The 15,538-nt window shown below is 38.4% G+C and overlaps 1 protein-coding gene across 1 annotated transcript; it reads left to right on the top strand.

Annotated features, from left to right (window-relative positions):
- Window positions 1-9,521: 9,521 nt before the first annotated feature.
- Window positions 9,522-12,275, top strand: LOC122319874 (the record flags this gene model as incomplete). Its single annotated transcript, XM_043207668.1, has 3 exons — window positions 9,522-11,070; window positions 11,125-11,822; window positions 12,138-12,275. Coding segments are annotated over exons 1-3 (2,385 nt in total), but the record flags the coding sequence as incomplete, so codon positions are not given.
- Window positions 12,276-15,538: the final 3,263 nt, after the last annotated feature.

Below are 15,538 nucleotides of genomic sequence, written 5' to 3'. Positions count from 1 at the left end.
GTCAATATTTTGTAATTTTTTATGACCCCCGACCTGTCAAAATTTGCAAAAAATGGGTTTGCAGAAAAGTGACCAGAACCCAGCACTGCTTAGCCCATAACTTTTGAAATTTTTACCCGATTTAAAAGTGGAATGCCTCTCTGAATTTGTTATTAAAATATCTATCTAGCTACATCATTGGTTTATTTTCGAATTTTTGGTCAATGTTTCGTCATTTTTTATGACCCCCGACCTGTTAAAATTTGCAAAAAATGGGTTTGCAGAAAAGTGACCAGATCCCAGCACTGCTTAGCCCAAACTTTTGAAATTTTTACCCGATTTAAAAGTGGAATGCCTCTCTGAATTTGTTGTTAAAATATCTATCTAGCTGCATTATTGGTTTATTTTCGAATTTTTGGTCAATATTTTGTAATTTTTTATGACCCCCGACCTGTCAAAATTTGCAAAAAATGGTTTTGCAGAAAAGTGACCAGATCCCAGCACTGCTTATCCCATAACTTTTGAAATTTTTACCCGATTTAAAAGTGGAATGCCTCTCTGAATTTGTTATTAAAATATCTATCTAGCTACATCATTGGTTTATTTTCGAATTTTTGGTCAATGTTTCGTCATTTTTTATGACCCCCGACCTGTCAAAATTTGCAAAAAATGGGTTTGCAGAAAAGTGACCAGATCCCAGCACTGCTTATCCCAAACCTTTTGAAATTTTTACCCGATTTAAAAGTGGAATACCTCTCTGAATTTGCTATTAAAATATCTATCTAGCTGCATTATTGGTTTATTTTCGAATTTTTGGTCAATATTTTGTAATTTTTTATGACCCCCGACCTGTCAAAATTTGCAAAAAATGGGTTTGCAGAAAAGTGACCAGATCCCAGCACTGCTTAGCCCAAACTTTAGAAATTTTTACCCGATTTAAAAGTGGAATACCTCTCTGAATTTGTTGTTAAAATATCTATCTAGCTGCATTATTGGTGTTTTTTCGAATTTTTGGTCAATATTTTGTAATTTTTTATGACCCCCGACCTGTCAAAATTTGCAAAAAATGGGTTTGCAGAAAAGTGACCAGATCCCAGCACTGCTTAGCCCAAACTTTTGAAATTTTTACCCGATTTAAAAGTGGAATACCTCTCTGAATTTGTTATTAAAATATCTATCTAGCTGCATTATTGGTTTATTTTCGAATTTTTGGTCAATATTTTGTAGTTTTTTATGACCCCCGACTTGTTAAAATTTGCAAAAAATGGGTTTGCAGAAAAGTGACCAGATCCCAGCACTGCTTATCCCAAACCTTTTGAAATTTTTACCCGATTTAAAAGTAGAATACCTCTCTGAATTTGCTATTAAAATATCTATCTAGCTGCATTATTGGTTTATTTTCGAATTTTTGGTCAATATTTTTTAATTTTTTATGACCCCCGACCTGTCAAAATTTGCAAAAAATGGGTTTGCAGAAAAGTGACCAGATCCCAGCACTGCTTAGCCCAAACTTTTGAAATTTTTACCCGATTTAAAAGTGGAATACCTCTCTGAATTTGTTGTTAAAATATCTATCTAGCTGCATTATTGGTTTATTTTCGAATTTTTGGTCAATATTTTGTAATTTTTTATGACCCCCGACCTGTCAAAATTTGCAAAAAATGGGTTTGCAGAAAAGTGACCAAATCCCAGCACTGCTTAGCCCAAACTTTTGAAATTTTTACCCGATTTAAAAGTGGAATACCTCTCTGAATTTGTTGTTAAAATATCTATCTAGCTGCATTATTGGTTTATTTTCGAATTTTTGGTCAATATTTTGTAATTTTTTATGACCCCCGACCTGTCAAAATTTGCAAAAAATGGGTTTGCAGAAAAGTGACCAGAACCCAGCACTGCTTAGCCCATAACTTTTGAAATTTTTACCCGATTTAAAAGTGGAATGCCTCTCTGAATTTGTTATTAAAATATCTATCTAGCTACATCATTGGTTTATTTTCGAATTTTTGGTCAATGTTTCGTCATTTTTTATGACCCCCGACCTGTCAAAATTTGCAAAAAATGGGTTTGCAGAAAAGTGACCAGATCCCAGCACTGCTTAGCCCAAACTTTTGAAATTTTTACCCGATTTAAAAGTGGAATACCTCTCTGAATTTGTTATTCGAATATCTATCTAGCTGCATTATTGGTTTATTTTCGAATTTTTGGTCAATATTTTGTAGTTTTTTATGACCCCCGACCTGTCAAAATTTGCAAAAAATGGGTTTGCAGAAAAGTGACCAGATCCCAGCACTACTTAGCCCAAACTTTTGAAATTTTTACCCGATTTAAAAGTGGAATACCTCTCTGAATTTGCTATTAAAATATCTATCTAGCTGCATTATTGGTTTATTTTCGAATTTTTGGTCAATATTTTGTAGTTTTTATGACCCCCGACCTGTCAAAATTTGCAAAAAATGGGTTTGCAGAAAAGTGACCAGATCCCAGCACTGCTTAGCCCAAACTTTTGAAATTTTTACCCGATTTTAAAGTGGAATACCTCTCTGAATTTGTTGTTAAAATATCTATCTAGCTGCATTATTGGTTTATTTTCGAATTTTTGGTCAATATTTTGTAATTTTTTATGACCCCCGACCTGTCAAAATTTGCAAAAAATGGGTTTGCAGAAAAGTGACCAGATCCCAGCACTGCTTAGCCCAAACTTTTGAAATTTTTACCCGATTTTAAAGTGGAATACCTCTCTGAATTTGTTGTTAAAATATCTATCTAGCTGCATTATTGGTTTATTTTCGAATTTTTGGTCAATATTTTGTAATTTTTTATGACCCCCGACCTGTCAAAATTTGCAAAAAATGGGTTTGCAGAAAAGTGACCAGAACCCAGCACTGCTTAGCCCATAACTTTTGAAATTTTTACCCGATTTAAAAGTGGAATGCCTCTCTGAATTTGTTATTAAAATATCTATCTAGCTACATCATTGGTTTATTTTCGAATTTTTGGTCAATGTTTCGTCATTTTTTATGACCCCCGACCTGTCAAAATTTGCAAAAAATGGGTTTGCAGAAAAGTGACCAGATCCCAGCACTGCTTAGCCCAAACTTTAGAAATTTTTACCCGATTTAAAAGTGGAATACCTCTCTGAATTTGTTATTCGAATATCTATCTAGCTGCATTATTGGTTTATTTTCGAATTTTTGGTCAATATTTTGTAATTTTTTATGACCCCCGACCTGTCAAAATTTGCAAAAAATGGGTTTGCAGAAAAGTGACCAGATCCCAGCACTGCTTAGCCCAAACTTTTGAAATTTTTACCCGATTTAAAAGTGGAATACCTCTCTGAATTTGTTGTTAAAATATCTATCTAGCTGCATTATTGGTTTATTTTCGAATTTTTGGTCAATATTTTGTAATTTTTTATGACCCCCGACCTGTCAAAATTTGCAAAAAATGGGTTTGCAGAAAAGTGACCAGATCCCAGCACTGCTTAGCCCAAACTTTTGAAATTTTTACCCGATTTAAAAGTGGAATACCTCTCTGAATTTGTTGTTAAAATATCTATCTAGCTGCATTATTGGTTTATTTTCGAATTTTTGGTCAATATTTTGTAATTTTTTATGACCCCCGACCTGTCAAAATTTGCAAAAAATGGGTTTGCAGAAAAGTGACCAGAACCCAGCACTGCTTAGCCCATAGCTTTTGAAATTTTTACCCGATTTAAAAGTGGAATGCCTCTCTGAATTTGTTATTAAAATATCTATCTAGCTACATCATTGGTTTATTTTCGAATTTTTGGTCAATGTTTCGTCATTTTTTATGACCCCCGACCTGTCAAAATTTGCAAAAAATGGGTTTGCAGAAAAGTGACCAGATCCCAGCACTGCTTAGCCCAAACTTTAGAAATTTTTACCCGATTTAAAAGTGGAATACCTCTCTGAATTTGTTATTCGAATATCTATCTAGCTGCATTATTGGTTTATTTTCGAATTTTTGGTCAATATTTTGTAGTTTTTTATGACCCCCGACCTGTCAAAATTTGCAAAAAATGGGTTTGCAGAAAAGTGACCAGATCCCAGCACTGCTTAGCCCAAACTTTAGAAATTTTTACCCGATTTAAAAGTGGAATACCTCTCTGAATTTGTTATTCGAATATCTATCTAGCTGCATTATTGGTTTATTTTCGAATTTTTGGTCAATATTTTGTAGTTTTTTATGACCCCCGACCTGTCAAAATTTGCAAAAAATGGGTTTGCAGAAAAGTGACCAGATCCCAGCACTGCTTAGCCCAAACTTTTGAAATTTTTACCCGATTTAAAAGTGGAATACCTCTCTGAATTTGTTGTTAAAATATCTATCTAGCTGCATTATTGGTTTATTTTCGAATTTTTGGTCAATATTTTGTAATTTTTTATGACCCCCGACCTGTCAAAATTTGCAAAAAATGGGTTTGCAGAAAAGTGACCAGAACCCAGCACTGCTTAGCCCAAACTTTTGAAATTTTTACCCGATTTAAAAGTGGAATGCCTCTCTGAATTTGTTATTAAAATATCTATCTAGCTACATCATTGGTTTATTTTCGAATTTTTGGTCAATGTTTCGTCATTTTTTATGACCCCCGACCTGTCAAAATTTGCAAAAAATGGGTTTGCAGAAAAGTGACCAGATCCCAGCACTGCTTAGCCCAAACTTTAGAAATTTTTACCCGATTTAAAAGTGGAATACCTCTCTGAATTTGTTATTCGAATATCTATCTAGCTGCATTATTGGTTTATTTTCGAATTTTTGGTCAATATTTTGTAGTTTTTTATGACCCCCGACCTGTCAAAATTTGCAAAAAATGGGTTTGCAGAAAAGTGACCAGATCCCAGCACTGCTTAGCCCAAACTTTTGAAATTTTTACCCGATTTAAAAGTGGAATACCTCTCTGAATTTGTTGTTAAAATATCTATCTAGCTGCATTATTGGTTTATTTTCGAATTTTTGGTCAATATTTTGTAATTTTTTATGACCCCCGACCTGTCAAAATTTGCAAAAAATGGGTTTGCAGAAAAGTGACCAGAACCCAGCACTGCTTAGCCCATAACTTTTGAAATTTTTACCCGATTTAAAAGTGGAATGCCTCTCTGAATTTGTTATTAAAATATCTATCTAGCTACATCATTGGTTTATTTTCGAATTTTTGGTCAATGTTTCGTCATTTTTTATGACCCCCGACCTGTCAAAATTTGCAAAAAATGGGTTTGCAGAAAAGTGACCAGATCCCAGCACTGCTTAGCCCAAACTTTTGAAATTTTTACCCGATTTAAAAGTGGAATACCTCTCTGAATTTGTTATTCGAATATCTATCTAGCTGCATTATTGGTTTATTTTCGAATTTTTGGTCAATATTTTGTAGTTTTTTATGACCCCCGACCTGTCAAAATTTGCAAAAAATGGGTTTGCAGAAAAGTGACCAGATCCCAGCACTGCTTAGCCCAAACTTTTGAAATTTTTACCCGATTTAAAAGTGGAATACCTCTCTGAATTTGTTATTAAAATATCTATCTAGCTGCATTATTGGTTTATTTTCGAATTTTTGGTCAATATTTTGTAATTTTTTATGACCCCCAACCTGTCAAAATTTGCAAAAAATGGGTTTGCAGAAAAGTGACCAGATCCCAGCACTGCTTAGCCCAAACTTTTGAAATTTTTACCCGATTTAAAAGTGGAATACCTCTCTGAATTTGTTGTTAAAATATCTATCTAGCTGCATTATTGGTTTATTTTCGAATTTTTGGTCAATATTTTGTAGTTTTTTATGACCCCCGACTTGTAAAATTTGCAAAAAAATGGGTTTGCAGAAAAGTGACCAGAACCCAGCACTGCTTAGCCCATAACTTTTGAAATTTTTACCCGATTTAAAAGTGGAATGCCTCTCTGAATTTGTTATTAAAATATCTATCTAGCTGCATTATTGGCTTATTTTCGAATTTTTGGTCAATATTTTGTAATTTTTTATGACCCCCGACCTGTCAAAATTTGCAAAAAATGGGTTTGCAGAAAAGTGACCAGAACCCAGCACTGCTTAGCCCATAACTTTTGAAATTTTTACCCGATTTAAAAGTGGAATACCTCTCTGAATTTGTTATTCGAATATCTATCTAGCTGCATTATTGGTTTATTTTCGAATTTTTGGTCAATATTTTGTAGTTTTTTATGACCCCCGACCTGTCAAAATTTGCAAAAAATGGTGTTTGGTTATGCAGCACCAAACAAAACTCTCTTAAATTTGTAAATTGCTCTGCGAAGCAATGTTTTCTTTATCTGTTATCTTCATCTATGTATGTATGACCCCCGACCTGTCAAAATTTGCAAAAAATGGTGTTTGGTTATGCAGCACCAAACAAAACTCTCTTAAATTTGTAAATTGCTCTGCGAAGCAATGTTTTCTTTATCTGTTATCTTCATCTATGTATGTATTCGCCGCGCTTGCCCTTCAGCCGAGTGCAGCCTAAAATCAATTATGAGTCGTCAACTGTCGTTCGTCGTGGCAATTCGTCTCAAGTTCTTGCTCACTTGCATTTCTGATCAAAGACTACTTCGAGTCTGCTTGATCTACTTCGAACCTTTTATCCTGATCTATTTCGTAAAAACTCAAACTAAGTGCTGTGCGACTTAATAAACATTATATTTAAATATAAAATAGACCTAAATTTGTGCGTGTTTATTAGGTCCCAATTTGGTTTGTTGGCTAGTAAAAAAGCTTATTAGCCAAACATTTTGGTGACCCCGACGTGATAGAAAAATTTAGTTAATCATTTTGGAAAATATAAATGTATAAAATTAACCTGCGCAAAAGGGTTGGTTTTGCACATGCGTTTATATGTATTTATGTACACATAATTTCGCATCTCGCTCTCGCATCGGTTCGTACGGTATCGCTCTCTCAATCTCGCTCTCGCTCTGGCTCTCGCTTGTCAAACGTTTTTCGCAAGTTCATTGATCTGCAGCTGATGGTTGTTTTTGGTTTTAATGCTAGCAGAAGAGAAGCCAGCATTTACTTCTCGTGGTCGATTCAGGCTTGCAATTTGGCGCCAGTGCCTTCAAAACTGTCAAAGCTTCAAAACTGTGCCATAACCTCTTCGTCGCGAACTGCAATTATTTGAACTTTGTTTTATAAATAAATTTTCGGCTAAAAATGTCAACGGAAATTACTCTTGTCAACATCGACAAGGCGCAGTTTTATAAAAGGAAATCTCGGTCAATTTTCATGCATGCGCAAAGCATTGAAAGTTCATTGACCTTCGATCGAATTTCCCTGATGGCTGAAGAAGAACTTAGTTTGCGACTGGAGTTGCTGAATAAAACCGAAGTTTCGTTTAACCTGGCTCATGGGTCTCTCGAAGAGCTTGACTACGATGAAATCGATAGTCCGCTGCCGGATGAATTTGAGGAATTGATTTTATCCGCAAAATCAATTGTGCTCCAGGAGATTGGTAAGCGTAAGGTGGCCAGTTTGCCGTGCTCAACGTTGCGCCAGGAACCCGCCATGGATTCCGCTGCTAGTCAGCCTAACAAAAGGCTTCGTCTCCCGGAAATTAAATTGCCCGAATTTAGTGGTGGCTACACCGAATATGCCAACTTTTTCTCCATGTTTTCGACCATCATCGATCAAGATCCTGATCTTTCGCCCGTGGAAAAGCTCCAACATTTGAAGTCGTGCCTGAAAGGCTCCGCATTGGATTCTGTTCGCTCGCTGGATATTTGCAATGATAACTATGCTGTTGCTTTGGATTTGCTCAACAAACGCTTTAACAACAAACGTCTTATTTTTCAGGCACATATCGCAGAGATTTTGGGCATGCAGAAGGTAGAGAATGCGACAGCGGCGAGGTTACGGGAGTTTTCGGACAAAATCAACACAAATTTGCGTTCATTGCAGTCGATGGGAACTGCTGAGCAAATTTCTGGATCCATCATCATCCACAGTTTGCTTCAGAAATTGGACACCTCGACTCAGGCAAAATGGGAGGAAACGGCATTAATTGATCAAGTTCCGACATGCCAACAATTTTTGGATTTTTTGGACAAGCGCTGCTTAAAATTGGAAAATGTGGAGCATGTTGCAACAATTTACGCAAGTAAACCTCAAATCGTAAAGGGCAGAAACAGTTCTAGTAATAAAAACTCGTTTCTTGCTACCAATATGACTGCCAATGGTTGTGTTTGTAACAATAGCGCAAACCATTCAGTCTATAATTGCAATCAGTTTACTAATTTAACTCCTCAACTTCGTCTTCAGAGAGCGAAAAGACTTGGCTTATGCCTAAATTGTCTAAGAAAGGGCCATCAGATGAAAAATTGTGCGTCTAGTTCTTGTCGAGTCTGTGGATCCAAGCATCACAGCTTGTTACATTTCGAGTCACCAGGATCTCCAAATCAACCTCGTGATAATGTTGCTTGTCCTCAGGCTGCGCCATCTCCAACTTTGGATACTTCGCATAGTTCCGCAAACTCATCAGCTCCCTCGCATGCTACCTCTCTGATCGCCCAAAATCCTCAAGCTGATTATGTGCTACTAGCCACTGCGATTGTAAACATTCAAAGCCGTTCTGGCACCTGGGTGCCATGTCGTGCACTTCTTGATGGTGGTGCTCAGCTTCATATCATTACTTCCCGATTTGCTCATCAACTTCAGCTTCGTAGAGAAAAATCGTCTACTCTTGTCTCCGGACTTGGAGATTCTAAATTCGACTCCGATGGAGTATCGGTGCAATTTAGCTTGAAGTCCCAAACTTCAAATTATACATCTCTGCCTTAGTTGCTCCAACGATTACGGGAAACCAGCCTAGCCTGCCTATGAGTCCGGAGAACTGGAATATACCAGCAAACCTTCAGCTTGCCGATCCGGATTTCCACAAACCTCAAAAAATTGACTTATTAATTGGAGCAAGTCTTTTCTTTGAGCTTCTTTGTGTGGGTCAAATAAAACTCACTCCTGGTCTTCCTTTGCTGCAAAAAACCCGTCTAGGATGGGTCGTCGCAGGAGGTGGCTCAGAACACCGTGAATCATCGGCTCTTGCAGCTCAGACGTCTGTATCTTCCGTCGAAGAAGTTGAGTCGCCATTGGATGAAATACTTCGACGCTTTTGGGAAATAGAGAGTGTTCCTGATTACGCCTGCAAATTTTCCAAAGAGGAGCTCGAATGTGAGGAACATTTCAAAACCAACTTTGCTCGCCTGGCTACCGGAGCATACTCTGTTCGCCTTCCGTTAAAGCATAGCTTGGATATGCTCGGAGATTCTTATGCTCACGCTTATCGTCGTTTTTTGAATTTGGAACATAAACTTCAACGTCACCCGCAGCTCAAGTCTCAATATTCGGCTTTCATTCGTGAATATTTGGACTTGAATCACATGTCACTCGTTAGCAAAGATTCGATTGGTCTTTGCCAGTATTATCTTCCCCATCATTGCGTTTTCAAAAGGACAGCACCACAACGAAATTGCGTGTAGTTTTTGATGGGTCTGCCCGAACGTCGTCTGGATCTTCCTTGAATGACGTCCTTATGGCTGGTCCTACCATTCAGCCCAAACTATTTCGGACCCTGCTTCAATTCCGAACGTTTCCTGTGGCCCTGACTGGTGACATTTGCAAGATGTATCGTTGCGTTCGAGTTGCCGAGCCCGATAGTTTTCTGCAGTGCCTTCTTTGGAGAGATTCACCAAGCCAGGAGATACAAGTTTACAGGCTGAATACAGTAACTTATGGAACCAAGCGTGCATCATTTCTATCTGTGCGGGCCATGCATCAGCTTGCTATTGATGAGGAGAATTCGTATCCCATTGGCTCCCAAATTCTCAAGCGGGATTTTTACGTTGATGATCTGATTACTGGTGGCAACTCCGCTCAAGATGTTTTAGAGATCATGCGTCAAACCCAGGAATTGCTTGGAAAAGGGCAGTTCAAGCTGAGAAAATGGTGCTCTAATGACCCCGTTGTTCTTAAGGAAACACCCGAGCCAGAAAGGGAAACATTCCTGAAGTTCGACGATGGAAGCGACATTACCAAAACGCTGGGGCTCGCTTGGGATCCTACTTCAGACGTTCTAATGTTTTCTTTCTCTCCCATGCAGCGCATCTTAAAACCTAGCAAGAGGTCCGTGCTGTCCACAATAGCCCGCTTCTATGACCCCCTCGGCCTCATCTGCCCTGTCATAACCAAAGCAAAAATCTTTTTGCAGCAGCTTTGGAAGGAGAAATTGGATTGGGATGAGAGCCTTCCCTCTGCGCTAAATTCGTCTTGGCTGAAGTTAACAGCTGATATTGCTTGCACCCAGCAAATGAAATTTCCTCGCTTAGCTGTTCAGCCTGCCGGCATCATAGAGCTCCATGGTTTCAGCGATGCCAGCATAAATGCGTATGGTGGCTGTATCTACGCTGTGTCTTCATCACAAGGTCGTAGAGAGGCTCAGCTACTTTGTGCTAAGTCTCGTGTGGCTCCGCTGAAGACGCTTACGATTCCCAAATTGGAACTTTGTGCCGCTCTGCTGTTGTCTCAACTCATCCGAGAAGTCCGTGATATGAACGTTTTCTCTTGCCCGTTCTTTTGCTGGTCCGACTCGTCCGTCGTACTTTCGTGGATTAAGGATGAGCCCTCCCGGTTCCAAGTCTTCACCGCAAACCGAATTGCTTCGATACAGGAGCTGACCAACGGAATGGATTGGCGATATGTACCCACGTTTTGTAACCCAGCTGACATTTTGTCGAGGGGATCACTTCCAAGCGAGCTGCTTGAGTCATCGCTATGGTCAAGAGGTCCATCGTTCCTGTGCAATGACAGAATTCACTGGCCCGCCCCGCATTCTGCCATCACTCCGTTACCAGAAATGAGAAATTCGCTCGTGGCTCATACCACGCCTTCCAATGACATGACGTTGCAATGCAAGTTCAGCAATTCCTGGCAAAAGCTGACCCATGTATTTGCATACGTCTTTAAATTTCGACATCGCATCCGGCACTCTGGAATTACAGTCGAGCATATTCAGCTTGGAACGCAGTTGCTCCTTCGCACCATCCAGATGAACAACCTTGCAGCTGACTACAAACGACTGCAAGGTAAACTTTCAATTAAATCCTCAAGTCAAATTTTTTCTCTTGCACCGTTCATAGATGAATTTGGCATAATGCGTGTTGGTGGTCGTTTAAAGAATTCTGGATTGGCCTTTGAGTCTCAGCATCCTATTATATTACCGAGGAGTCATCCAGTAACCCACGCACTTATCATGCACTTTCATCGGCGCAAACTCCATTCGGGACCTCGATCTCTGCTTGCACACATTCGTCTGCAGTATTGGCCAATTGGAGGACGCAAAACTGTCACAACTGTGGTCAATAAATGCATTATCTGCTTCAGAGCCAAACCCCGACTGTTTGAGCATGTAATGGCTGATTTGCCAAAGAGCCGGGTATCTTCAACGTGGACGTTTATGGTCACAGGGTTGGATTTCTGTGGTCCGTTCCATTACAGGACTGGGGTTCAAGGCAAGGTTCCTGTAAAAACGTATGTCTGCATCTTCATATGTTTTTCGACGAAAGCGGTGCACTTGGAACTTGTTCAGGATTTGTCGACGCAAGCATTTCTTGGAGCGTTGAAGCGCTTTATTCTAACAAGGGGCAAGCCTGCTCGAATATGGTCGGATAATGCAACCAATTTTGTTGGCGCCAAGAACGAGCTGACCGAGCTGAAACGTTTGTTCCTGTGCGACCCCCACATACGTTCCGTGCAGGAATTCTGTCTGGAGGATAACATTGAGTGGCGATTCATTCCTCCCCGTTCGCCTCACTTTGGAGGCCTCTGGGAGGCTGCAGTAAAAACGGCCAAATTCCATTTCTATCGTTCAGTTGGCCCATCGCTATTATCGTTTGACGAGCTGCGCACGCTTGTTTGCCACATTGGGGCGATAATCAACTCTAGACCTCTGCTTCCTCTTTCAGAGAACCCAGCCGACTTGGATGTGTTAACTCCCGCACACTTTCTTGGCACCGCTCCTCTGGTGTTGTTTCCTTAGCCTGATGTCACACTGTTAAATTGCAACCGATTGGATCGATGGCAGCGAATATCTTACCATCAGCAAGTTTTCTGGGCCCGTTGGCGAGAAGAATACCTAACACTTCTTCAACAGCGTGCTAAGTGGCGCACCAATCATCCAAATCTCAAGATCAACGATGTTGTCTTAGTGAAGGACGAGAACCTTCCTCCACTTCAGTGGCCACTGGCTAGAGTGGACGAGCTGATCGCCGGAGAAGACAAAGTTGTCCGTGTAGCTGCCCTAAAAACTGCAACTGGGACAATTAAACGAGCTATCCGAAGATTATGTGTGCTGCCTATCCAAGATGAAGTTGAAACCCCGTGTCTTCCAACGGGGGAGGATGTTTGGTTATGCAGCACCAAACAAAACTCTCTTAAATTTGTAAATTGCTCTGCGAAGCAATGTTTTCTTTATCTGTTATCTTCATCTATGTATGTATTCGCCGCGCTTGCCCTTCAGCCGAGTGCAGCCTAAAATCAATTATGAGTCGTCAACTGTCGTTCGTCGTGGCAATTCGTCTCAAGTTCTTGCTCACTTGCATTTCTGATCAAAGACTACTTCGAGTCTGCTTGATCTACTTCGAACCTTTTATCGTTTTGAAATCAGAGGCAACTCGTGCCTGCCTGATCTATTTCGTAAAAACTCAAACTAAGTGCTGTGCGACTTAATAAACATTATATTTAAATATAAAATAAACCTAAATTTGTGCGTGTTTATTAGGTCTCAATTTGGTTTGTTGGCTAGTAAAAAAGCTTATTAGCCAAACAAATGGGTTTGCAGAAAAGTGACCAGAACCCAGCACTGCTTAGCCCATAACTTTTGAAATTTTTACCCGATTTAAAAGTGGAATACCTCTCTGAATTTGTTGTTAAAATATCTATCTAGCTGCATTATTGGTTTATTTTCGAATTTTTGGTCAATGTTTCGTCATTTTTTATGACCCCCGACCTGTCAAAATTTGCAAAAAATGGGTTTGCAGAAAAGTGACCAGATCCCAGCACTGCTTAGCCCAAACTTTTGAAATTTTTACCCGATTTAAAAGTGGAATACCTCTCTGAATTTGTTATTCGAATATCTATCTAGCTGCATTATTGGTTTATTTTCGAATTTTTGGTCAATATTTTGTAGTTTTTTATGACCCCCGACCTGTCAAAATTTGCAAAAAATGGGTTTGCAGAAAAGTGACCAGATCCCAGCACTGCTTAGCCCAAACTTTTGAAATTTTTACCCGATTTAAAAGTGGAATACCTCTCTGAATTTGTTGTTAAAATATCTATCTAGCTGCATTATTGGTTTATTTTCGAATTTTTGGTCAATGTTTCGTCATTTTTTATGACCCCCGACCTGTCAAAATTTGCAAAAAATGGGTTTGCAGAAAAGTGACCAGATCCCAGCACTGCTTAGCCCAACACTTTAGAAATTTTTACCCGATTTAAAAGTGGAATACCTCTCTGAATTTGTTGTTAAAATATCTATCTAGCTGCATTATTGGTTTATTTTCGAATTTTTGGTCAATGTTTCGTCATTTTTTATGACCCCCGACCTGTCAAAATTTGCAAAAAATGGGTTTGCAGAAAAGTGACCAGATCCCAGCACTGCTTAGCCCAACACTTTAGAAATTTTTACCCGATTTAAAAGTGGAATACCTCTCTGAATTTGTTGTTAAAATATCTATCTAGCTGCATTATTGGTTTATTTTCGAATTTTTGGTCAATATTTTGTAGTTTTTTATGACCCCCGACCTGTCAAAATTTGCAAAAAATGGGTTTGCAGAAAAGTGACCAGATCCCAGCACTGCTTAGCCCAAACTTTTGAAATTTTTACCCGATTTAAAAGTGGAATGCCTCTCTGAATTTGTTATTAAAATATCTATCTAGCTACATCATTGGTTTATTTTCGAATTTTTGGTCAATGTTTCGTCATTTTTTATGACCCCCCGACCTGTTAAAATTTGCAAAAAATGGGTTTGCAGAAAAGTGACCAGATCCCAGCACTGCTTAGCCCAAACTTTTGAAATTTTTACCCGATTTAAAAGTGGAATACCTCTCTGAATTTGTTATTAAAATATCTATCTAGCTGCATTATTTGTTTTTTTTTAGAATTTTTGGTCAATATTTTGTAGTTTTTTATGACCCCCGACCTGTCAAAATTTGCAAAAAATGGGTTTGCAGAAAAGTGACCAGATCCCAGCACTGCTTAGCCCAACACTTTAGAAATTTTTACCCGATTTAAAAGTGGAATACCTCTCTGAATTTGTTGTTAAAATATCTATCTAGCTGCATTATTTGTTTTTTTTTAGAATTTTTGGTCAATATTTTGTAGTTTTTTATGACCCCCGACCTGTCAAAATTTGCAAAAAAATGGGTTTGCAGAAAAGTGACCAGATCCCAGCACTGCTTAGCCCAAACTTTTGAAATTTTTACCCGATTTAAAAGTAGAATACCTCTCTGAATTTGCTATTAAAATATCTATCTAGCTGCATTATTGGTTTATTTTCGAATTTTTGGTCAATATTTTGTAGTTTTTTATGACCCCCGACCTGTCAAAATTTGCAAAAAAATGGGTTTGCAGAAAAGTGACCAGATCCCAGTACTGCTTAGCCCAAACTTTTGAAATTTTTACCCGATTTAAAAGTGGAATACCTCTCTGAATTTGTTATTCGAGTATCTATCTAGCTGCATTATTGGTTTATTTTCGAATTTTTGGTCAATATTTTGTAATTTTTTATGACCCCCGACCTGTCAAAATTTGCAAAAAAATGGGTTTGCAGAAAAGTGACCAGATCCCAGCACTGCTTAGCCCAAACTTTTGAAATTTTTACCCGATTTAAAAGTGGAATACCTCTCTGAATTTGTTATTAAAATATCTATCTAGCTGCATTATTTGTTTTTTTTTGAATTTTTGGTCAATATTTTGTAGTTTTTTATGACCCCCGACCTGTCAAAATTTGCAAAAAATGGGTTTGCAGAAAAGTGACCAGATCCCAGCACTGCTTAGCCCAAACTTTTGAAATTTTTACCCGATTTAAAAGTAGAATACCTCTCTGAATTTGCTATTAAAATATCTATCTAGCTGCATCATTGGTTTATTTTCGAATTTTTGGTCAATATTTTGTAGTTTTTTATGACCCCCGACCTGTCAAAATTTGCAAAAAATGGGTTTGCAGAAAAGTGACCAGATCCCAGCACTGCTTAGCCCAACACTTTAGAAATTTTTACCCGATTTAAAAGTGGAATACCTCTCTGAATTTGTTGTTAAAATATCTATCTAGCTGCATTATTGGTTTATTTTCGAATTTTTGGTCAATGTTTTGTAATTTTTTATGACCCCCGACCTGTCAAAATTTGCAAAAAATGGGTTTGCAGAAAAGTGACCAGATCCCAGCACTGCTTAGCCCAAACTTTTGAAATTTTTACCCGATTTAAAAGTGGAATACCTCTCTGAATTTGTTATTAAAATATCTATCTAGCTGCATTATTGGTTTATTTTCGAAT

The sequence above is a fragment of the Drosophila ficusphila genome, unplaced genomic scaffold (genome assembly GCF_018152265.1).
Source record: "Drosophila ficusphila isolate 14025-0441.05 unplaced genomic scaffold, ASM1815226v1 contig_259, whole genome shotgun sequence".
NCBI lineage: Eukaryota > Metazoa > Arthropoda > Insecta > Diptera > Drosophilidae > Drosophila > Drosophila ficusphila.
The sequence above is the reverse complement of the archived record's forward strand: the minus strand, read 5'-3'. Positions and strand labels throughout refer to the sequence as shown.